The sequence below is a fragment of the Scardinius erythrophthalmus genome, assembly GCF_964197995.2.
Source record: "Scardinius erythrophthalmus genome assembly, chromosome: 7".
Taxonomy (NCBI): Eukaryota; Metazoa; Chordata; class Actinopteri; order Cypriniformes; family Leuciscidae; genus Scardinius; species Scardinius erythrophthalmus.
This window is the reverse complement of record NC_138227.1, coordinates 6,886,825-6,911,829: the sequence shown is the minus strand read 5'-3', so window position 1 is coordinate 6,911,829 and position 25,005 is coordinate 6,886,825. Positions and strand designations below refer to the sequence as shown.

Here is a 25,005-nt window from a genome sequence, read left to right as displayed (position 1 = left end):
TAAAACTCTACGTGCATTCACATCACACATGTTAATGCAGCGGTAGAGTTACACTCACAGGACACTGTGCACTTATTCGCAATCACAAAAGTTCATTATTTGCTCGTGCTTTAAAGCTTTGCCGGGTAAACATTTCATTGGCGTTCTGTTCTGACATGATGCACTTTTTCTGAGCGCGTACAGAAGTGCGCGCGCACTGTCAAACAGCGCCAAACTGGATTTGTGTTGGGTCAGACCCATCTGATATAGATGGGGGGCTGATACCGCGAGAGCAAAATGTAAAAGTAAAATGTAAAAGATATGCAGCAAACAAGCCACTTTGAAATGTTGCTGTTTTCATGAATATAAAAGTTGGGTGACCCCTCCCCTAGACTAAAAAAAGTTGGAAGAGAGAGAATGGAGGGTCCTTTCAATCAAACTTTTGACAGATTTATTGCTTTATGACCCTCTAAGCCCCGCCCCCTTTGACCGTGGGAATTTCCCACGCTAGCTCCTCCCACTTATGGGCTGTACGTACACACCGTGGGAAAATCGGACTTACGCCACACCTCCTTATGGGTTGAACATCTGAAGCGTGAGAAATTTCCCACGCTCAGTAGTTCTAAACAGTGTATATTTAAAACTTTTTTAAGAAATAAAAACATAGTCAAGAGTGTGAGATCAGTGTTTTTTATTAAAGAAGACAGATGTACATTCATCACTTTAAACGTTAAACTTTTAAGGTTAAAAAACATTAAAACATTAATGAAATGAGTTGAAATTGCATTTTTTTCTCTAAAAATAGTTATTAAAAAATGAGATGTTAAAACATTAAAACAACATTGACAAAAAGATAATTTTTAAAATGTTGACTTGTAAGCATTTAACTTTCACACAGTATTTTGTAAAACTTTTTACATAAAACACAAACACTGTTAAAAAGTGCTACGTTTTTACATACCAATTGTTAAAGGAGTCAGAGTTTAAAAGATACAAAAGTGTTTTGTTGTAGTGGAGCAGAGTGGACAGCGTCCTCTCACTCCGGAGCCCAGTCAGAAATGAAGCTCTCTGACCCTTCCAGAGAGACAGACCCAAACTCCGCCCCTATCCCACCCACAACAGATGTCATCGTGGGAATCTCCCACACTCCCTTCAAGCTCCCAAATTGAAAACACATCCGGTCATCTTGGTGGCCGAACTTAAATGACCAAAGAAAACCGATGCAACGACCCAAAGAGACCACACCCCTAACACACCCCTCTCAAACCTGAGAGGCCAATTTCGATTTAAGGACATCCCTAAAATGAGGTCATGTGGGAATTCCCCTCTCAACTTTCATGCAACACACACACACACACACACACACACACGCACACACATACACGCGCGCACGCACACGCGCACACACATACACACGCACACACACGCACACGCACCCATGCATGGCGTCATAATGTCTACATCACACACACACACATACACACACGCACACACATACACACACGCACACACACACACACACACACACACACACACACACACACACACACACACACACGCACATGGCGTCATAATGTCTACATGAGGTGTCATGGCCTATGTGATAACATCCTACATATTTATTTTTTCTCTTTTTTGACGGATCTGTGTTAATTAGTTTTATTACAGATCTGAAGAGATCGCTCAAATTCACCATATGCTTTCCTAGCCATCCAAATCAGGTATGAGATTCCCTGCCACGTGGAGAGATGAAGGCTTTCTTTGAAATTAAGTAGAAAAAAATGTTTTTTAAAACGCGTCGTATCGTAATCTTTAAAAGGAGCTAACTAATTCATTCGTGTACCAAGTCAACGAAGGAGACACAACCGGATCGGAAAATGGCTGCAAATCATTATCATGGACCAGAAGGAGCCGAAGTCTCATCGGATCAGTATTTTGATCCTCAATTAGGAGAAATCCTTAATCACCTATGTGAGTTTTTATTTTATTTTATTTTATCATTAATTATAACCTACAAAATTACAAAGATAACGAATGGTTTTTATTTACAGATGACACATCATTCCCTCCGGGGGTTTCGGCAAATGACTTTTTACAAGGCAAGGGGTATATTTTTGTTATGTCTTTTTTTTTTAATATTTACTATTTTAATATTTGTTTTAAAGAAAAAATCAAACTCATAGGCCTATTTCAACAGAAATCACGGAGGATCCACCGAGTCATAACTCCTCCCAGCCACCGGGCCCCAGTAACCACCCATTGGCTGTCGATCCAACCCCCGCGAGTGAAATATACGAAGACTTAACCCCAGAGACAACACCTTTACATCACCCCTTCGGAGAGGTAGAGAGTGTCAAATGTCAAGTCTCACCTCTAGTCGAAGGCGAGAATTCTTTCCCTCAGTCCCCGTCTCTGGGATCGGGAATTACCGGAGCGGCTAATATCACTGACGGTCCAGGCAGAGGGATAAAACGTCTTAGGGAAATTTATGGAGAAGAATTAATCTATCCAGAGATAGGTAAGGGAAAAAAAAGAAAACTATTTATCTTCAATTATAATTTTTTTTCTGTGTTGAATTTTAAAATAACATAATATTGTTTTTAGAAGAAAACAGCGAAAGTCCATCTGTTTCATCCACCACTCGAGGAAAAAAGCGACTGGGGAAATATGCTCATGAGAGTCCAAATTCTTTGCGAGAAGGTAAGATATATTTCTTGTTTCATTATATTTTATCCATAATAAATAAATTGTATGATGTATATATATTTTTACTCTAGAAGAAACCCCCGACGAAAGAGAGGCCCATGTGTTTTTTGATTCACAAGACTCGGTTCTGAACACCATCAATTCGGAACGCAGAACATCAAATAGTAGCTATGAAGATGAGCGGCCCTTCACTCCTCTATTCAACGCCGGAGAACTACACGGCTTAAGTTATGCCTGTCTACGTACAGCAAACAGAAGTTTCCAACGTGTTCTGGAGATCGCCACATTACCCCTCACTTACCACCAGACAGCGGATATAGTTTCACAAGCCCAAAGCGGTATTGCAGACCTTCTACATAGACTCATTGATACACAGAATCAACACACCATTGATTTAAGAACTGCGGTGGAATTTTTCGCTGTCTCCCAAGACCGCGTCTTGGAAGAAAACAGACAATTGCGTAACACGGTCTTATCACTCCAGCAAGCCCTGATGGAGGTGAGGAACGATCATTCCTTGTTAATTACTGTTCTGTCTTTAATCTCTGAAAGATTACATATTATGCAAAGACAATCGAGGGATACATGAGAATGGTTGACTATTTTTTTTTTATAATCCATTTCACTGTTATTGTTTGAAAAGCATTTGTCTGTTATTTTTTATCTAGCTGTGTGAGATCTTGTTTTTTTTTTTTTTTTTTTAAAGTTTTTTAAAAAATCTATTTCTGTTATTGTTTTTTTATTTAGGTGTGTATGTGTGTGTGTATGTGTGTGATTATGTTTTACTGATAGTTATGATGTATACCATTAACAATATTATGAACTATATTTGATGGTACGCTTCTGTTTCACACAATTTTAAAAATAAAAACATATCAAAATGTTTCCTAAAAGGCAACGAATCGACTCAGAGTGTGATGAAATAACTCGCTCAAGATCAAATCCTAGGTCTGAGAATAACGAGAGACTCAATCTTTTAATACGTGAACAGTTAAGAGGTCTAAATAGTAATGATTTGTCTAATGCGGAAAGATTGAATAATATCATAATAGACCAACATGGCTGGATAGATGATGAAGATGAGAGTCTGCAGATGGGGGATGGAATAGGTACATCCCAAACGCGTACGGAGTTAAGTCGTGGGCAGATAGATTCACTGATGGCTCACGGCGGGGTTATCGGTGATTTCACAATAACACCACGCCCCCGTTTCAATGGTTTAGAGTTGCAAAGATCGTTAGATCTTAGACAAATACAGACCACCGATTTTGTAGAATATAATTCACGCCTCCATAATATCCTAAATGAGGTGGTTGACTTTTCACAACAGCTAGCTGGACAAACAGGTTTCATAAACATATCTCTGGCCGGAGAAAGTTTACCGGGATCCATAAATGCAGTATTAACGCCTGATAGCCACCACGACCCATCATCATTCATAAATCAGATTGAGCAAGTTACTCAGAGTAATAGTGATGTAGCCAGTGATTCGACCTTAACATTACAAATCTCAATTGTGCGAGATAAAACAGGAGGAGCACGTAGAAAGATTAGTGACGTAGCTATAAGTGAGAGTATCACTCGTAATAAAATGCATTTATTTAGCCCCATTAATATCGATAATGAAATGTGTTTGAGTTACTGTCTAGCATATTTCTTTAATCCAAAATACACCGATCAAGAATTACAGGCCCCTGCGATGGAGATTCATACAGGATGTGGTTTTAAGACAGACGAGGAGATAGGTCTCCACAATTTATCTGTTTTCGAAAATAAATTAGGCATAAAAATTGTAGTTTTTCACAGAGACTGCTCTGGGAAGCTCCAGGTCTACAAAAACACAGACGAATTACACCCAAAGACAGTCCATCTATTTCTGCACGAGGGGCATTTTCATCTGATAAAAAATTTACCTGGGTTTATAGGAGCTTCATACGTGTGTGAGTATTGTTTTAAAGGCCATAAAGACAAAAAAACACACGAATGTCAGTTTGTTTGTAAGGTATGTATGACATCGGAGTGTCGTTCGTATACGAAAAGAACAAGACAGTGCGCAGACTGTCTGAGATTCTGTAAAAACAACTTCTGTTACGAATCACATAAAAAATCACAAACCCCTGGTGAGCGATCTCAATGTATCTCTGTCAAATTCTGTTCAAAATGCCATGTCGTTTATAGAGTGCCATCTGATGGTGAAAAAATAAAACCTCACAAATGCTCTCCAGAGCGTTGTGTACATTGTTACGAGATTTTGACTAGTGGAGGTACTCACGAATGTTACATTCAGCCTCTAAAACCTGAACCAAAGGACGATAAATACATTTATTATGATTTTGAAACATTCGTTCAAGATGGCAGACACATAGCAAATTATGTTTGCGCCATCACACACGGAGGAGAGACGTTTGAAGCCGGGGGGTTGGATTGTGTAGCACATCTGATTAAACACTTCAGACGTCCTAAATATACAGGATATACGTTCATAGCCCATAACTCGTCCGGCTTTGATGCATATTTACTCCTCAATTATCTTGTCGGGGAGGGGTTGACTCCGAAAGTTATTATGCAGGGCTGTAGAATTCTATACATGTATGATCATGTGTTTAAACAGCGTTTCATTGACTCATGGCAATTTATCCCATTCAAGCTTGCCAAAATACCAGCGGCCCTTAACTTAGATGTACAGGAGAAGGGGTATTTTCCGCACCTTTTCAATAAACCACAAAATGCAGAATATATCGGTCCCTATCCTGCAAAAGAGTTTTACGGTTATGAGACAATGAGTGAAGCCGAGCGTGTCAGATTTGACACATGGTATTCACATGTATGGGGTGATATCTTTGACTTCAAGAAAGAACTCGCTTTCTACTGTAGGAATGATGTAATTATTCTACGCGAAGCGTGTACACGCTACAGAACGGAATTTATAACTTTCACAAACATCGACCCGTTCAAGTCAATAACATTACCAGGTGTGTGTATGAAAACATTCAAAACAAATTTTCTCTCGTGCGACACGTTGGCTCTAACACACAGCCATGCCTATATTAAACAACACAAGACGTTTTCAAACGCATCTATCCAATGGCTTGAATTTCTCAAGCAAAGTGAAAATGTGGAGATAGAACATGCACTAAACTATGGTGAGCGGGCCATCGGCCCATATCACCTTGATGGTTATTATGAGGATGCTAATGGAATAAAGACAGCCTTTGAGTACTTAGGGTGCTTTTTTCATGGGCATTCTTGTAGATTTAAACCAGAAGAAATTCAACCTTTATCGAAAGTGACTTTTGGTGATCTCAGAAGACAGTCGGATACAAAACTAGAAACCCTCCGAAAAGTGTACGACTTGCGTGTCATTTCAATCTGGGAGTGTGAGTGGGAGGGGTTAAAACAGACAGATCCTGACGTCAAACAGTTTATGCAATCTTACGAAAGAGCCGAGAGGCTGAACCCTCGTGATGGTCTATATGGCGGCCGCACAAATGCCTACAAATTGTATCACGAAACAGCTGAAGATGAGAGGATCGACTACTTTGATTTCACATCGCTATACCCGTTCGTTCAGTCGAGTAAAAGGTATCCTATAGGTCATCCTAAAATTATATTCAAGGACTTTGAAGGGATAGAGAGCTATTTTGGCCTCATAAAGGCTGAAGTCCTTCCACCGCGTGGATTGTATCATCCGGTTCTACCTTACAGGTGCAGGGATAAGTTGATGTTCCCTCTGTGTAGAACCTGTGCCGAAAATCAGATTCAGGACACACAATGCTGCCACACAGAGGCTGAGAGATGTATTGCAGGGACTTGGGTGAGCATTGAGCTCCAAAAGGCAGTTCAACACGGCTATCGGATAATAAAAATACACGAGGTCTGGCATTACCCACACACGTCCGACACATTATTCACAGAATATGTTAAAACATTCCTTAAACTGAAACAAGAAGCCTCGGGGTATCCGCCCGATGTAATGACAGAGACAGAAAAACAATCTTACGTAGCTGATTACCAGGAGAAAGAAGGGATCCAGTTAGATCCGTCTAAAATAATAAAAAATCCGGCAAAAAGATCCATTGCTAAGCTTATCTTGAATACACTTTGGGGGCGATTCTGCCTCAGATCTCACCTCGCACAGAGTGAACTCGTGTCAGACCCAGAAGAATTTACTCAGCGTCTCTTCAGCCACGCCCATGTAATACGTCATTTCTCTTTCGTATCTGATTCAGTGGCTTTGATTCAGTCGAGTAGTTTAACACAAGACCCCTCTCCCACGCGTGATGTAAATATTCTCGTGGGTGCTTTTACCACCTGTTACGGACGACTTGAGTTGTATAATCTTTTGGACAAATTAGCCGAACGAGCGATTTATGCCGATACAGACAGCGTGATTTTTGTGTCAAAACCCGGTGATTGGACGCCTGAAACAGGGTCATATCTTGGCGAGTTAACGAGCGAACTAGATTCTGGTCAGCATATTATCCAGTTCGTGTCATCTGGCCCGAAATCTTATGCCTTTAAAACAAACACCGGTCATTCATGTCTTAAAGCTAAAGGAATCACGTTAACAGCAGAGAATGCTGAAATAGTTACACTACAGAGCCTGACCGATCTTGTGCGAGCCTATGTCGAAACAGGTGTCAAATTACACCTGTCGGCAAAAACAGACACCATCACACGAAATAAGAGGGGGTTTACATTGCACAATAGGTCAAACGTGAAAAAATTTTCACTAGTTTACGACAAGAGGGTTTTACAAAGAGACTATACAACATTACCTTACGGATTCTAGTAATATATTTTTAAAAATGTGTGAAACAGATGTGTTCGACTGGAGAATGCATCATCCGTTCTCCAGCATCGTGGTTGGACAAAGTGGATCCGGGAAGACTTATTTTGTGAAAACTTTGATGTATAATTCACAGAAAATGTGTTCTGTCAAGTTTGATAATTTTGTGTACGTGTATACATCCTGGCAACCAATGTATGATGAAATGTCACATGCTTTTGATATTAAATTCATTGAAGGTATACCAAAGAAACTGGATGATGAATCGTTATTTCCTCCTGCTAAAGTGTCTCTTTTGATCTTGGATGACGTAATGACTCAAGCTGCTTCTAACGGTGAAGTCGAGAACGTTTTTACACGCCTAGTACATCACATGAAGATTAGCTGTTTGCTATTAATACAGAATCTGTTTTTTCAGGGTAAATCTACCAGAACAATAGGTCTTAATACAAATTATTTAATAATATTTAAAAACCCTCGCGATAAGCAGCAGATTGGTATTCTGGGTCGCCAAATGTACCCATCCAATGCACGATTTTTTATCGAGGCGTATAACGATGCAACTGAACGTCCTCACAGTTATTTGTTAATCGATTATAAACCACACACACCTGAAAAATTCAGGCTCAGAACAGATTTACTATCAGACTATCCGGTGGTGTACGTTCCGAAGTGAAAATGAGCACCCGGCTATCCAGAAATCTCTACCTCTTAAAAGTATTATACAAGAGCTCACCCAAACAGCGACGTGATATTCTCCAATCATCACCCGACGAGTTAATATTGGCTCTATGCGAAGTGGCTCTCAATATTCTTCATGGTAAAATCCCCTTAACTCTGAAACAGCACGGGACTTTAAAAAGAAGGAAAAAAGAATTAAAATACGTTGCAAATAAAAAGATTAATATAAACAGAAAGAGACGTATGATTAACCAAAAAGCTGGATTCATACTTCCCCTTCTCAGTGTAGCACTCCCTTTCATAACCAGTTTAATAACTAGAAACTAACTCTGAAGAGAAAAATGCAACATACCGAGAAATTATATCTTGTACCAAAACATCAACTCGATAGACTAAGGACTGGTCCGGCTCCTGAAAATATTCATACGGTTGTGGAGAATGATCTGGATTCATCTATTAGAGATATACTACAGAAGCATGATTTGAACGCTTACGAAAAATCCAAGCTCTACACTAATGTTTTACAACGATTCTTAAGTGTGGTAAAACAAGGTGTTATGGAAAGTAACACTCTAACTCTTGCATTGCCTGAACACGAGACACCTGTCACCCCCCATACCCCGGATGTTAGGAATGATGACGTCAGTGAGGACCCAATCGTCTCAGAAGTTTTAAACAATATTCCTCACAGAAGCTTAAAAAATGTAAAATATATTATGGATAAAATGTCCAAAGCCAAACACGTGTCTTCATGGACAGATGATGGCGAATTTGTTTATAAAGGGAGAATCATACCAGGATCCCATATATTTGATCTGGTAAAGAGTGTAACATCATCACAAATGATCCAAGACAATCGCCGGCCTGTAGGTTGGTACGAGTTTCTGGATGCATTTGCGGGATTAAAGATTCCTTATTCGACTGTAACCAACCATAATGTAAGACGGATGATTGAAACGATTAAAACAAAAACGCACGCGGATGACTTTGGTGCTGTACCTACGAAGTCTTTGAAAAAACGCCACACACACACACACCCACAGGACTCTGATGAAAACGTATTTAACTCCCCCAGAGTAGATGCCCACCAGTGGATGAATTTTTAACAAAATATATGTAATGGCATAGCTACGTGTTTTTTTTTTTACAAAATATTATCATGTATGGGATTTGTATCTGTGTTTTTTTTTGTTTTTTTTTAACTATGTATGTTATTCTACACTATGTTGTTAACATCTATGTGTTATTGTTTTTGATGTCAAATAAAAGAAAGAAAATGAAATTATTCATCTGTTTACGACTCGCTTTTATTCATTACATATTCTTTATTCATTACATATTCTTTATTTATTCGTACACAGGAATTAATAAGACTGGAACATTTTACCAGACTGTACACATTGGATACATTTAAATCTTTTACTAACACAGACCATAGGTTTCAATTTTTTCACAAAAAGAGACACCATAGTATCATTTCTTAATAGATTATCGTTATGGTAAAATTTCATTATATCTTTATACTCAACACCCCGTGAAATATGATACAGGAAAAATACACAATGTTGTCCACAGGTGACTGATGTAAAATCTTGGACTTGTCTGGTAGAATAATGAACTTGTGTAGAATTGTTTTTTAGAAACTCGAGAATGGATGAAGGAAAAAAATCTGAATACGGAGGATTCCCAAAACTGTCGAAAAAACACCCGACCCCATTTCGATCGATATACATAGCTAGCCAATGGCGTCCCGGTTCGTCCGATCGATCCGTATTACAGATTAATAGAGTCGGGAGATCTGTCAGCGGTTCTTTTGGAAAATGATCGCTAGCGAGTACTCCTAAAAAATTTACATTACATGCGATGTTATCCATAATTTCCGTTAACTCCACAGTGTTCATTTCAGTAGTGTTCTGCCAGCACCTGTCTCCGATTTGATATTTCAAGTAGAGAATCGTAGATGGCATAGATCAAAATGTTTACTGTGTTTTGTAGAGGTTCTCTAAAACGGGCTTCTAACCTAATATTTCCTGATAAGGTTATAGGCAAACAGTGTGTAGCCGTTGAGAAAATCCTCCCTGTCTATAGCGAGAGACTGGTTCTTCAGATGTCTCCCCGTAGCGGTAACCAGCTGATAATATTCTCTTACAGCATTTCCTAGATTAAATTGTGGCTGAAAAGGACGATTTGGGATATGACCCCCGTCTGAGGTAAGATTTAAATATTCAATATTAAAATGTTTGAACGAAAACGGGTTTTTCTCGTATGATCCCGTGAATGCATCGTTATCTGTCAGTCCAATAATGATGGATTTTGGTAAAGTCCCGAGGAAGAGATTTTCGTGGTTTGAGATGCGCGCCCCTGCCGGCACGGAGTAGGATTTCACGCAGACCTTGTCATACGGGTATTTTGAAGTGGTTGTGAGCAAGGCCTGAGCATGCGCCAAGCGGAGGGAGGGCGAAACTGACACCCTTTTGATAAAAAGTGATGCGGAGATTATTTTTAGTTTATAATCGATCGCGTCCCCTCGCATAAGACAGAACGCATCTTTTGCTCTAGTTAAACGAATACGAATATCAACCCCGTTCAAAAGTAATTTTGGCTGAAAGAATATATCGCTGTGTATCGGGGCCAGTAACTCAAGAACATTGCCTCCGTCCGTAAAGGCAGCTCTCTTTGTCAATCCTGCATTCGCACCAGCAGGATCTGTAGCATCCATGTGCCCAGCTGTGTCCTTGTAAAACAAAGCTGCTGAAAAGTTGTTTTCTAGGGTATCTTTTCCATAATTGATAAGCATCTCCAAAATGGATCTGTACGGATACGTGTTGGACGACTGTGATACCAACCGATCTCCTAACGACACATCCACCTGCGAGAAAATACACGCTCCAGGATAGTTAACAAGACCCACTGGAGCTCCCTGCGGGGGATCAGACCCATCTGGCAGGGTTATTTTAACGCGAGTATATAATAATGTGTTATTTAGATCAGTGTAATCTTCACCAGTCCCTGCAATGAAAAACTCAATCGGAGAAGCATCATTAATCGCTGACATTGGGGGGATTTCCACATAAGTGTTTTTCTCAATAGCTGTCTGAGTTAAGGGAAGTGTAAAAATATCCAGTTCGGATTTAATACATTCGTCTGACAATGCATGGATCAACGACATGATTAGAAGATAGTCTTGCTTCGTCTTTTCAAACTTGTAGATTTTTTGAGACGTTTCGTCTGGCTTCTTCGTCTGCTTTTTGCAACTGGACGTTTCTTAGTGACGCGTCTAGTCTTCTTTATACCGTGACCACGCCCCCTCCTCATACGGGTCCCAGGTGGCTTTAACCCTCTGCGCATGACCATAAGACCGTGACCGCTCTGTCCCTCGGCGTTATCATTATTATTAAATGACTTTGACAAGGCATTGGTGACTACATCACTTACTATATTTTTTGCCGCAGCTTTTATGTGTGGCTTTGCTATACTGAAACCCCTTCTTAGAAACGGGATTGCCATACGATATAATCCACGAAAGAGACCTCCGATCCCTGACGCAAAACCGGAACCGTACATGACTCCACTTCCGGCATAGCCTGGCATTCCATGTCCAGTCTGGGCCTGATAATATGATATGTAGCGGTGGGGGTCTTCTTGGTAGGGATGGAGATAAGCCATTTTTAAAACAAATGTTTTCTCACTGGTCTAAAGTGCAGCTTCGTCACAACTTTGCCGTAGGTGAATCGTACGTCTTTATTCTGATCGTCTTTAATTTCGATCCCAATGTCTGAGATGTAGTTCTTATTAAGACGAACGTAATGAGGCTTGTTGTATCTGACACTGACTGCTTTGTTAGTGGTCGGTTCAATATGTATCGTCTCTAATAATGGAACATACGCGTCACCGATTGCTTGATATTCTATTATATCTATGTATACAAATAGAGTGTAAAATCCTCCGCTTATATCAGCCTGGTGTGGTGCGTATGTGCGCACGTCTTCGTGTTCATCCGAACTGTTTAGATTTTCAATAGGAACACCGGGTTTTAATCCTAGAATAATGGCTAGCTTTCCGTAAAACGTTAGCGATGCTCTCTGATTTGATTTCAGAGATATCTTATTCTTTATATTATCGTACCTGAGCTGCACCCGCGGTGGAAGAGCTGCGTTTATTTCCTTGAGTAATACTAAAATATCCTCAAAATAACCGTATTTTATTTTTAGGTCTTTCCGAAAAGTTTCAATACTATCCCCGCGCACTTTGCTACGTTCATCCACGTTTAAACATGTTGTACATTCAATAATAAAAGTAGCGTCTTCCTCGTTGAAAGTATACCAAGTTTTTGGATAGTGGAACTCAACCAACGCCACTTCCCATAATCCTTTTAAATGTATTGCTCTTGCCAGTCTAGTTCTGTAATTACCTATCTGATTTTCGGGGTAAACATGACCTGATGCATTACACGGCAGCGTGACGTAGAACCCCTCCTCCTCAGACATTTTTAAAAAAAATGAGAACGTGAGCGACTCTCCTAATGTTTTAAAGGAGTGTGAAGATCAATCACCTGTTTTTCAGGAATCCAGCTATTGAATTTTGATGGCCATCCAAACCATTTCACCAAAATGTACGTGGCTTTTCCGCGTCTCTTTTTATCGAGAATTTTTTCGACCTTAAACGATTTATCATCGCTCACAATGATTTTTTGGAGTTCTTTTTCGTAAAAAAAACCCTGTATTATTTCTCCATCATAGTCTTGTAATTTATACACCGGTACATCCCTTGGTATACAAGATGCTATTGTAAAATATTCTTCGGTATAGTTCTGCTCATAGCCTTTGGCAAATATATTTCAGACTTTAGATATTCTGACCACATCCCCCACTGAGAATTTAAAGACGGGTGTCTTTTTAACCATTTTCCCGTATAAATTGTTGAATACCACAGATTCGTTTTCTTTATTTACGTCCAGCGGTCGCATTTTTATGGATTTGTGATAACTGGAGTTATACCCATCTGTCAAATCTTGCAATATATCACAGTAGCGTTTGGAATTTATAGCTGTAAGATACCTCCACATTCGCCCTTTTAAAGTTTTATTAAACCTTTCGACTACACTCGCTTTTAATTCAGAAGCTGTTGCAAAATGTGTTATATTATATTTTTTCATCATCTGCTGAAAAGGCCTGTTGAAAAACTCTGCACCCTTATCTGTCTGTAGTTTGATGGGTACACGTCCCTCTTTCAAAACGGACAAAAAAGCTTTAGTTACTTCGGACGATGATTTATTTTGGAGCACCCTTGTCCACGCGTATTTTGAGAAAATATCAATAATAGTTAAAATATATTTAATATTGTCGTTCTCTTTTGAGTATGCTGTCATATCGACTAAATCAGCCTGGAACTGTTGGTCTTTCCCATACACCACTACGCGGTTCCGTTTATAATGTATTGGTGCGGTTCGATGGAGTGTGTATGTGTCCTGACTAGCGAGCCAATCACTCACGTCTTTATCAGATAATCTTACACCGTGTTGTTCTAATACAGCTTGTTTTAATCTATCTTTACCCCCTAAAGCTCCAGAGCTCGCTGGGTCGTAATATATTTTTTTCATTAGTTCTGCCATGTCAACGCTATGAGATTTCAGTCATAATGATTCGAATTACAAATTTGTTCAGTATTTATTTATTTTATTATTTCACAATATAAAAGTCACAAACATTTTTTTATTTCACAATATAAAAGTCACAAACATTTTTTATTTCACAATATAAAAGTCACAAACATTTTTTATTTCACAATATAAAAGTCACAAACATTTCCAAACAACGAAAATTATTTTATTAGAAAGTTACAAACATTTTTTTTATTTCACAATATAAAAGTCAAACTTTTTTTTATTATTTTACAATATAACGTTACAAAAAAACATTTGAAAACAACGAAAATGATTTTATTATATCACACAAACAAAAAATAAAATTTCACAGACATTTCAAAATTCTTCTCCATAATGTATTCGACTATAAAATCAATAATATTACATACATCAGGGTTTTCGTTACTTAACAAACTGCAGACATCTGTTACATACGTACAAATACACAATATATTTCCTATTCTAAAAAGAGAGTTCTGATCTTTAGACATTAGATCGATAATGTTTTTGATGACAGCAGATGGTATGTTGTCGCAAGTGACAGAAATGTTTATCATATGATCCCATTCGTCCGATAATCCTCTCACGACATTCATTAAATCCATCACCCGTTTTTCATCCGAAGTTATGACGGTATTTGTATTCCAATTATTCCGGATAATCTTGTGGAGTAGGCTAGATATTCCACATTTAACACGTGATTTAAAGAAATATTTTGTAATCCATGAGGTAGAGCAGAAGTTTCCCATTTTCAAACCTGTGTGATTTCCGGATCTTCAGATACAGCAAGTTTCCATTTATCCACAGCCGTGTAAATGATTTCCTCGCATGATTCGTCGATTAATTTCTCACGGATTAAAGATAATTGTTCCACTATGTACATTTCATCTTTGAGGCCGTATAAAATTACCTCAACAGCTCCCTCAATCCTCTGGAGATGAGGTTTGCCTCCGTACTGACTCAAGGCCTGAGCCAATATGTTTTTTAATTCCGGGGTGTGAAGTTTCAGACTGATTTCTTCAAAACATCCGTAAAAATAATATGCACAAGGTTCAAACAAGCAACTGTGTCTTGTCTGCGAAGGATGATCCACTGTGCAGCCGAGACAGTCTTTCTTCATTTGTTTGTCAATCAAAATTTCCAGAATGAGAGCTAAAATAGCTTTGATAATCCGGTGACCTGTATCCCCGAGACATCCGTCCGTCTCATCGACAGTTGTGTCTGGGGTCTCGCTCGCGGGAGAGGGTGTTGAAACTCCGTAGTTTCTGAGGAAAGCCAAATTGTGGTATCCGAGATCTGTACAAAATTTATTTATCCAATCGATGCTTTTGTGAGGTAATCCATCTGTACCATCCGGTAATCCATCAGTAGTTCCAATTAGTTGTGAAGAAGAGTCACTTCCTTGAGACATGATGCGTGAATGAGGTAAGCTTTCAAGAGACACCCCTTTTAAAGTTTGTAGATTGTGGGTGGAGTTATGCGGGAGCCCTTCCTACACGGTACATCCCACTCTGGGTGAAAGAGCTTCACTTTGATGTTTGTGTAACGCTCGTATGCATGGGTCCAGTGGAAAAGCTGATCTACCTTGGAAAAAATCTTAGCCATCACAGGTAGATCTTTCCATTGGAACATGAATTTGAGATCATATAATTTCAAATGATCTTTTTCACATATAGGCCATTGAAATTCCGGATTTGCACCACAGTCGCTACAGAGAATAAAAACATAATCGTTCAGGTGCTTGTTAATCTGATCCCCTAAAATTCGGTATCTCGTACCCATAATTAAACCATTCCATTCACCGATAAAAAGAGGCGTGTCCGTACCTTCTTGTAAATCCGGCCACACTTTTGAATAGAATAAAACCCAATCTCTTTCAGTGAATTTTAACGAAGGTTCATCCGTGGAGTTTCTGGTAAATCTTTCGTTGTTATCCACGTTAAAAAATCTGACTTCTCTGTTGATTTTGTCATAATCATATGTACACGCACGTCCATCTGACAAGTGAAAACTATATATCACAGAATCTTCCGGCTCGTGAAGAAATTGCGTTAAGCATGGCCCGTGCGTTCCTCGTTTTTTTCGTGGAGCTAAAGTCAAATCTTCCATAGCTTCAGCAATGTTTCTCTCTGGAGTTTTCGGAGGGCCAGCCGTTGCCATTGTAGATTATCTTGTAAAATCACAGGTAGTATTTCACTGTAAGTTTGCGCTCCTTTTTAAACATCTCATGTGACTGTGACGTTGTGGGGAGGGAGGGAGGGAGGGGTGGGGGATTCCCACGTGACGTCATTTTTTACACACCCTTAAATCAAAATTGACCTCTCAGCTTTGAGAGGGGTGTGTTAGGGGGTGTGGTCTCTTCGAGCCGTTGCATCGGTTTTCTTTGGTCATTTAAGTTCGGCCACCAAGATGACCGGATGTGTTTTCAATTTGGGAGCTTGAAGGGAGTGTGGGAGATTCCCACGATGACATCTGTTGTGGGTGGGATAGGGGCGGAGTTTGGGTCTGTCTCTCTGGAAGGGTCAGAGAGCTTCATTTCTGACTGGGCTCCGGAGTGAGAGGACGCTGTCCACTCTGCTCCACTACAACAAAACACTTTTGTATCTTTTAAACTCTGACTCCTTTAACAATTGGTATGTAAAAACGTAGCACTTTTTAACAGTGTTTGTGTTTTATGTAAAAAGTTTTACAAAATACTGTGTGAAAGTTAAATGCTTACAAGTCAACATTTTAAAAATTATCTTTTTGTCAATGTTGTTTTAATGTTTTAACATCTCATTTTTTAATAACTATTTTTAGAGAAAAAAATGCAATTTCAACTCATTTCATTAATGTTTTAATGTTTTTTAACCTTAAAAGTTTAACGTTTAAAGTGATGAATGTACATCTGTCTTCTTTAATAAAAAACACTGATCTCACACTCTTGACTATGTTTTTATTTCTTAAAAAAGTTTTAAATATACACTGTTTAGAACTACTGAGCGTGGGAAATTTCTCACGCTTCAGATGTTCAACCCATAAGGAGGTGTGGCGTAAGTTCGATTTTCCCACGGTGTGTACGTACAGCCCATAAGTGGGAGGAGCTAGCGTGGGAAATTCCCACGGTCAAAGGGGGCGGGGCTTAGAGGGTCATAAAGCAATAAACCTGTCAAAAGTTTGATTGAAAGGACCCTCCATTCTCTCTCTGTTGGATGACCCTCCCCTCAACAAAGAATAAAAAGACATGACCCTCCCCTATTTTCCTCCGGTGGTCCGACTCCTTTCCATAAATACCGAACGGCAGTTACATAGTTCTAGCCAGTGGTTAAATTGGGCCGGGGCTCTCCGGGGCTCAGCCCCGGCACATAAGCCTGCTCGTTTGCAGTCAGTTGCCTACTGGAAATTATGTCACAATCACATAAAATTTGATGAAAGTGATGCTTTTGAAAACATATTTCTGATTATAAATGAAAGATTTTGAAATGGCATGTCTATTTTGTCTCGGCGGAGCTGAGATGAGAACAATCGGGACACGGCCGTACTCTTGTTCAGCTGCTTAATCTCGTTGTCAGTCGACCATGATCGCGCACCGCTCGCGCATGCCATGCGCATCTACCAGAGATGGGGGACTCGAGTCACATGACTTGACTCGAGTCAGACTCGAGTCGCAAATTTAAGGACTTGAGACTTGCTTGACTAAATTAAGAAAATGACTCGACTTGACTTTGACTTGAGATCCAATGACTCGAGACTTGACTTGACTTGAACTGTATGATAAATCATCGCAACATCAATTGATGAACAAAATGAAAGCAACGGAACCATTGACGCCAGTCGCGATTGCGTGACGCTGCACAAGCCCAGAAAAAACACATCGCGGTGAGCGCGCTAAATACAAAAACACGAGGCATCGTTGTCCCATGGCATCTCCCAGCATCGTTTCTTTTTGGATATAAAGATTAAAATTGACCATATTCATACAAGAAGATTTGCTGTATGCATAATAACTGGCAAGGGATATCGGACGACCATCACAACCTCGAACAGTCGAACTTCATTCACCACGTCTAAAAGTAAGCTATGGCTTGTTTAACCTGTTTGTTAATTTGACTTTCTTTAAAACTAAATCTTTAAATCTAGAGAGAATATTGGTCAAAACAGCATGCCTCTTTATAAAGCTTAATGTTGTCAATATTCAAATGATAATTAATGATGGCATATGTTTTGTATAACATTTGCCACATTTCTTTCCAATCATGCTTTAAAGGCAAATATGTCGTTCTTTCCAATGACAAAAAACAACATAATTTTTTTTAATGTTTTGTCGTGTTTTATGTTTCTCTTAAAGCAGGGTTAGATGTTATCAGGGGGTCGGGGGCAAAATGCCAGCAGAATTAATATGCACCCAAAATTCAAAATGTGGTGGAAAAATTGCCCTAGTATGAGTTATTTTTATAATTAGCCTAGACGGATTTAACTTCATATTTAAAAATATATAACTTATATAAAGGGGATGCCAGTTTGAAGAATACCATTTGGTGGCATAGAAACCATTATACTTTTTGTGAATTGTTTTAATACCTTTTAATGGTCTTCTGCAATGTTTGAGGCATATTTATTTTTTCATGATTTAATGTTGGCCTAATTTCAGTTACATTTACATTTTAGGCTATGTAGTTTGAAATTTTATTTATTTTTTATTTTTTAGATTTTTATTGTAGTAACCACTCAGCTGTATGTGGAAATGCATATTTTAAAAAAAAAATGTTGCAAATAAAACCATAGTCCACAACTTCTGTAGTTTTAACTTATTTTAATATATAAATTCAGTGAAATCATCAAACGTTTGTATGACTTGCCAATGACTTGTGACCCAAGCTACGACTTGACTTGACTTGCTTGACTTAAAGCAGTGACTTGACTTGACTTGACTTGCTTTTCTCAAAATTGACTTGGACTTGCTTGAGACTTGAAGGTTGAAGACTTGAGACTTGCTTGTGACTTGCACATGTGTGACTTACTCCCACCTCTGGCATCTACAGATAGGCTACTACTCAGAACTCCGACATGGATAAATGTACAGCAATAATGAATGTTCCTGGGAGATCCGTAGTTGCGCGGGATGTGGAAGCGCGTAAGTTCCAGAACCTTCTAAATAAAAAATAAAACCCGAGCTGCTGGCCGCCGCTGCAGCAACAGTTCAGTTTTGTCAAGTTCAGCACAACGTTGGTTGTACAAAAAGTGCCCTGGCCTTGAATGACAAGGTAAGGAAAAAATGTTTGGCACATTGTATGGGTCACTATCATAACAAGGTAATACAATGTGTAATCAAGCGTTTTATATTTAATATGAGGGAAATAGGCTACACATGCCGTGGACGTGACACAAAAAATCTTTAACTTTTAGGTGGCAAAATATTTTTTTGTAATTCTATGAATTACACTGCAAACCAAAGTAATACTACCCTCCGGATGAAGGGTTGGTTCTCCACAGAACATAACATATTGATTTTATTTTATTTTTCATGTTCGCATTTATGAGGAAAAAACAATGTTACGACGGGACCGCTCTGAAAGCGGCACTAAAAGACTGTTTAAAACTTTCACTGAGACCTCAAACAGAAAGCACAAAGCCTTTCTTTAAAATGAATTTCGTTTTGTATTAATTGTATCTTAATTTTAATCAATGTTTAATCAAGTAAATATAGTATATAGACAATAGATAATCACGACACGGACGCGCCGGCGAGTGAACTGGACTCTCGTCTCATAAATGAACCGAAGCGTATAAGGGAGCCTACTTGCCTGACAGACCTGATAAATATATCTATAGAAAGCTTGGAAGGTCTTCTTTTAAACAGAACAATACAAAACGAAAGAAAACAGACCGCTGCTTGTGTAATCCGTATGAAATGTGCATTTCTCTCTGGCAGTTCACTGCGAAGATTGCGAGGATAGCATCGTCAACTTCATCTATGCAGGGCACTGACACAGAAAACACTTGTTTATTAATAAACAATTAAAATGTCTCCTTGCTATATTTTACATATTCATAATCATTACTTTTGCCGGTTCTATGTGACAGCTTTTAGGTGCTTTATTGGCAGCGCCACCCTTACATGAACGCGTCACCACCGCATCAGCACCGAAAACAGGACATTTTTTTCAATCCCTGTTTTGGCAGGGGAAAACTGATCAGAAAATGTACCGAAACGTTGTAGAGATGAGAAAGTATAATAATTGCTGCAAAATGTAACTAAGTAAAAGTCAAAAGTATGCACTATTGATTCTACTTAAAGGTATAGCGGAGGATTTTTTTTACTTCCGGGTGGATACCCTATACTATTGGTCCTCCTAATTGTCAATCATTCTGGTGAATCAATCAAACTTTTCAAAAAGTGGAGAGGGCGGGACTTATCTAAAATTCGGAAAGATCCTCAGCTATACCTTTAAGTAAAGTAGGCCTACAGAAACGAAGTATTTGTACTTCGTTACATTCCACAACTGCTGATTAACAGTAATGTAAATGCTAAATGTCCTAATACCTGTTGATACTACAACAATGCAAATATGCTCTTAACCTTGCAGTTTTTCACATATCATGTAAGACTCAATTTCTCCATTTCTTTGCACAAAACTCTCCAGAAAATGCCATTTAATAGTTTATTTTTCAAAAAAAATTCAGGGGGGGCATACCCCCGGACCCCCCTAGGGAGAGCCCCCCCACATAATAAATCCCAATTTAACCCCTGGTTCTAGCTAATTATATCCTGTTGGTTTGGCGAACATGAAATATCAGTTTAGAAAGAAAAATGGATTTACCCACCAGTTCTGCAAAAACACAGCAACTGAATGTCGGATTGGAAGCCCTTCTGCCGGCGGAGTTCTCGCCACCTTTCGAAGGTTTTTCTGATGTAAATTCGGTAGGCTACTTCGCGCGTTCCTTATCCTTGTCCCTCTTCTTTGCAATTTGTTCATCAGAACGTCGTCGTTTTGGTCGTGTGTCGGCCATAATTCAAACTTCCCTCTTCATGCTTCTCTCTCCTCCACATCCCCTTCATGTGTACGCGCTAGGGCTATCGCGATTTGACCGCTACGGCGCTGTAGCGCTAGAGTGTAATGCAGCCGTTACAAATGCTATTGCGGTAGAAGAGAAAACAGCGCGAATTATGACGGAGTGCAAACGAATCCGTACTAGCAAGGTGTCTGAAAGTTTCACAAAACTTCAAACCAAGAATACTGTCGTATGCAATACATGCAAGGCGGAACTTGCTTTTCACGGGAGCACAACATGCATGTAAAGCACTTAAAGAGGAAACAAGAGGAGCCGGTGAGAGGTGAATGTTTTCCAGCTGGAGCTAAAATAACTAGCAGTAAATCTCTTTATTAGAGAATGCAATACAACTAATAATAGTAATAATATTAACAATAATAATATAATTACAGTAATGTGATGATTTATTTTTGCATAGAATAAAGCTTGATCGAGCTTAGGAGTCAGGGCTGTTTTTATTATTGTAACACTATTAGGTATTACGGTCTTATCACTTGTATTTTGTTCCATATCCATGAAGACTTACAAAAGGAGATGTTATGCAGAATATCATGTCAGTTACTTTTTCATACTGTAAATTAAAAGGTGAATGAGAATGTCTGTCAGCTCAATTGTCATGTCATTTTTTTTTAAATGTTATGCTTATAATAATTGTTTGCAGATAAAGTTTGTCTGTAATGCAGCTGATTAATTTAGGTTTATTTTTTCTATTGAAAGATAACAGAATATTTAAACAATGCTTAGAGAGCATTTGTGTGAGATTTGAGTTGGACAGAAATCTGAAAACTTAAAGAGAATGACCAGGGGTGCGTTTCCCGAAAGCATCGTTGGCCAACTATGGTCGCAATTTCCGTCGTTACCAATAGAGTTCAATGGACATTGCGATGAACTTGCGACCATAGTTGGCCAACGATGCTTTCGGGAAACACACCCCTGTTTAGTTGGCTCAAAGTTCATTAAAACAACCATTTCAAAAGCTGAAGTGATTTTCTTTTTTATATATTAGTTAAAATATGTATAACTCAGTGTTTTTAACTAATTGAAAAAGCTGAATAATCGTGATTACTGATTAGTCGGCGAAATAATCGATGATTAGTCGATTAATCGTTCTAATAATCGTTAGATTAATCGATTATCAAAATAATCATTTGTTGCAGCCCTAGTACGCGCACTAAACCCCAAACCCCACCCTCAAATACTTCTTGTCGGTTATTGGCTGGAACACTGTTTGTTGTGTTTCGTGGTGCGGGTGAGCCCAGTTTGTTTTTGTTGCCGTTTGTAGAGCCTGTGGTGTCTAGAGAGACCGCGTTTTTTTACAGTGTGTTCAGTGGACAGGCAGCGGATAGTGAGGAGATGTTTGCTGTACGCAGTGATGGGCAGTAGGCTACTAGCTTAACTACATTTGTCAGTAGCTTGGCAATAACGTCGCTATTTACAAAACCAAGTAAGTTTTCAGTAGCTAAGCTCTTTTATTGATCAAGTAGCGCAGTAGCGTCCTCGAAAGCTAATTTCTCCTGGACATTTCTGACATTTCACACATAACAGCGTTTCCCTGCAGCCATCAAACACATAATTTAGGAAAACAGGATGTTTCTGTGTCGACGACAACACGCCGGGTACAAGCGCATGCGTAGGCCTACAGACTAATGTTTACGATGACAACACACCATAGACAGTAAGCGACACACACACAGTCAGAGCTGCCAACTCTCACGCATTGGCCGTGAGACATGCATTTGATTGGTTTCACACGCTCACACGCCACACCCCCGATTTCTCACGCTGAAGTGTCAACCCGGTCGTTCAAATGCCTGAAAGATGAGTTTATCTATAGATCTACCTGTTGAGCCACTCGTGATCGACTAGTTATGCCGCAAATTAGTTAAAATCTCCTGGAATCTAGAGCGAGCACGCATGCGAGACAGAGACTGTGCTCAAACCGCGTAGCGTGCGCGCACGGCAGAGAGGGAAAGTGAGCAAGAGAACTTTCGTGTGCAGAGAGCATCCTGATCTAGAACCCCTGAAATCAAGCTTAAATCAGCTAACGAAACGAATTAAGTAGGAAAGAGGTGGGAGAATGGAATAATTGATGAAGTCCAAACAGCTGGACAATAACAAGCTAGGTCCACTGTTAGCCTATGCAAGACAAAATATATTTTTAGTTCTAGCTATTGGGCTATTGTTAGTATAAACAACAGTTAAATAACAGTTCTTAGGAAAATATGTTAATTTGTAAACTAAACTCATCTTTTTGTCCTATTCAGGCTCATTGCTTACAGCCAGCTGCCATATCACCCTGTAGCCCAAGACTGGTTGCCCACTGAAGCTAAGCAGGGCTGAGCCTGGTTAGTACCTGGATGGGAGACCTCCTGAGAAAACCAGGTTGCTGCTGGAAGAGGTGTTAGTGAGGCCAGTAGGGGGCGCTCACCCTGTGGTCTGTGTGGGTCCTAATGCCCCAGTGTAGTGACGGGGACACTATACTGTCAAAGAGCACCGTCCTTCGGATGAGACGTTAAACCGAGGTCCTGACTCTCTGTGGTCATTAAAAATCCCAGGATGTCCTTTGAAAAAGAGTAGGGGTGTAACCCCGACTTCCCGGCCAAATTTGCCCCTTGGCCCCATCCATCATGGCCTCCTAATCATCCCCATATACTGATAGGCTTCATCACTGTCTCCTCTCCACCAGTAAGCTGGTGTGTGGTGAGCGTTCTGGCGCAATATGGCTGCCGTCGCATCATCCAAGTGGATGCTGCACATTGGTGGTGTTTGAGGAGATTCCCCCTTTCTATGTAAAGCGCTTTGAGGTCTCAGAAAAAGCGCTATATAAATGTAACGAATTATTATTATTATTATTATTATTGCTATAATTTTTTCTTACTTTATTTTATTTACAATTTCAAAAGGCATTCTTGCGTAACTAGAGCTAAAAATGTGCTCTGATTTGTATTTATTTTTGTGTGTGTTGGGCTATTGTTCAATGAATGAATCATATTTTAGCCTTTATCTGACTGACAGTTGTGTTGATCACTAAAATTGCATTGACTTGGCATGCATTTTGATTAACTGAAAGTAGCTACTAATGTAGCATATCAAGCTACTTTTGACAGTTTGTAATTTAGCTTGCTACATTTTTATGGGTGGTAGCTTCTGTGTAGTGAAGCTGAATTTATTGTAGAGTAGCTGGTAGCTTAGCTCACTACACATATCAAGTAGCTTGCCCATCACTGGCTGTACGTGACAAAAAATGTTGAAAAAAAAACGCGTGGCATCGCTTAGAGCACCTTTAATGTTAATAATCCATAATGCATAATGTAAGATAATGGTAATCCACTAGTAATGACTCAAGTGTTACTACATCCTTCTAAAGGAACTACTAATAATTTGGATCAGTATTCTAAACTGAAGATCATGAGAACACACTAGTAATGACTAGAATGCAGTTACAAGAATGTTAATAGTGTGTAACTCATTTGTTCCTGCGTAGTTACTCATTAATGATGGAACAGTTTTCTACAGTGTTACTAAAAACAATAGTACGGTCATAAAAGACAACAGAAAGTCATCAGAAACAAACCTCTTACCATCTGAAATAGCAACATCTTCCAGTTTCTTGAAAAGCTGCTGTCGAGTGTCCGTGTCTCTAGCCAGACTGAAAGTGTAGGCGAGCAGGGCAGTGGTGTAAGTGTTTTTGATATTCTCAATGACGGACCTCAAGCATGACAAACCTTTACTGACGACAGGATCCTGTGACAAAAAAACACAGAGGAATAGACGCTGTGAGAGTAATTTTTCTATGAGTTTTTACCATGTTTCCTACAGATGAAGTTTACACTGTAAAAGGTGTTCAGTTCACTTAAATTTTTTTAGCAAACCCGTTGCCTTAAAATTATTAAGTAAATAAACTCAATTCTTAACTGAAAAAATTAAGTTATGTGAACTTGACAATTCCACATTACTTCTTTTTTTCGATTAAGCATAAGTTTAATACTTACTTAATTTTGAGGCAACGGGTTTTCACCAAATTTTTTTTAAGTTAAAGTTAAAATGAAAATGACCCCATGATTTACTCACCCTCAAGTTATCCTAGGTGTATATGACGAATACAATCGTAGTTATATTAGTAAACACCCTGACGCTTCTGAGCTTTATAATGGCAGTGAATTGCATCATTGCA

At 39.2% G+C, this 25,005-nt stretch overlaps 1 protein-coding gene across 3 annotated transcripts in view; it reads right to left on the bottom strand.

The window, feature by feature from the left end:
• LOC308693960 (alpha-2-macroglobulin-like) overlaps positions 1-25,005 on the bottom strand; it is a 72,661-nt gene that overhangs the window by 9,453 nt on the left and 38,203 nt on the right. For all 3 annotated transcript variants that reach the window (XM_081371152.1, XM_081371153.1, XM_081371154.1), the window contains one exon: positions 24,413-24,575. In XM_081371152.1, the coding sequence (XP_081227278.1) occupies positions 24,413-24,575 (163 nt within the window). The remainder of the gene's footprint in view (positions 1-24,412; positions 24,576-25,005) is intronic.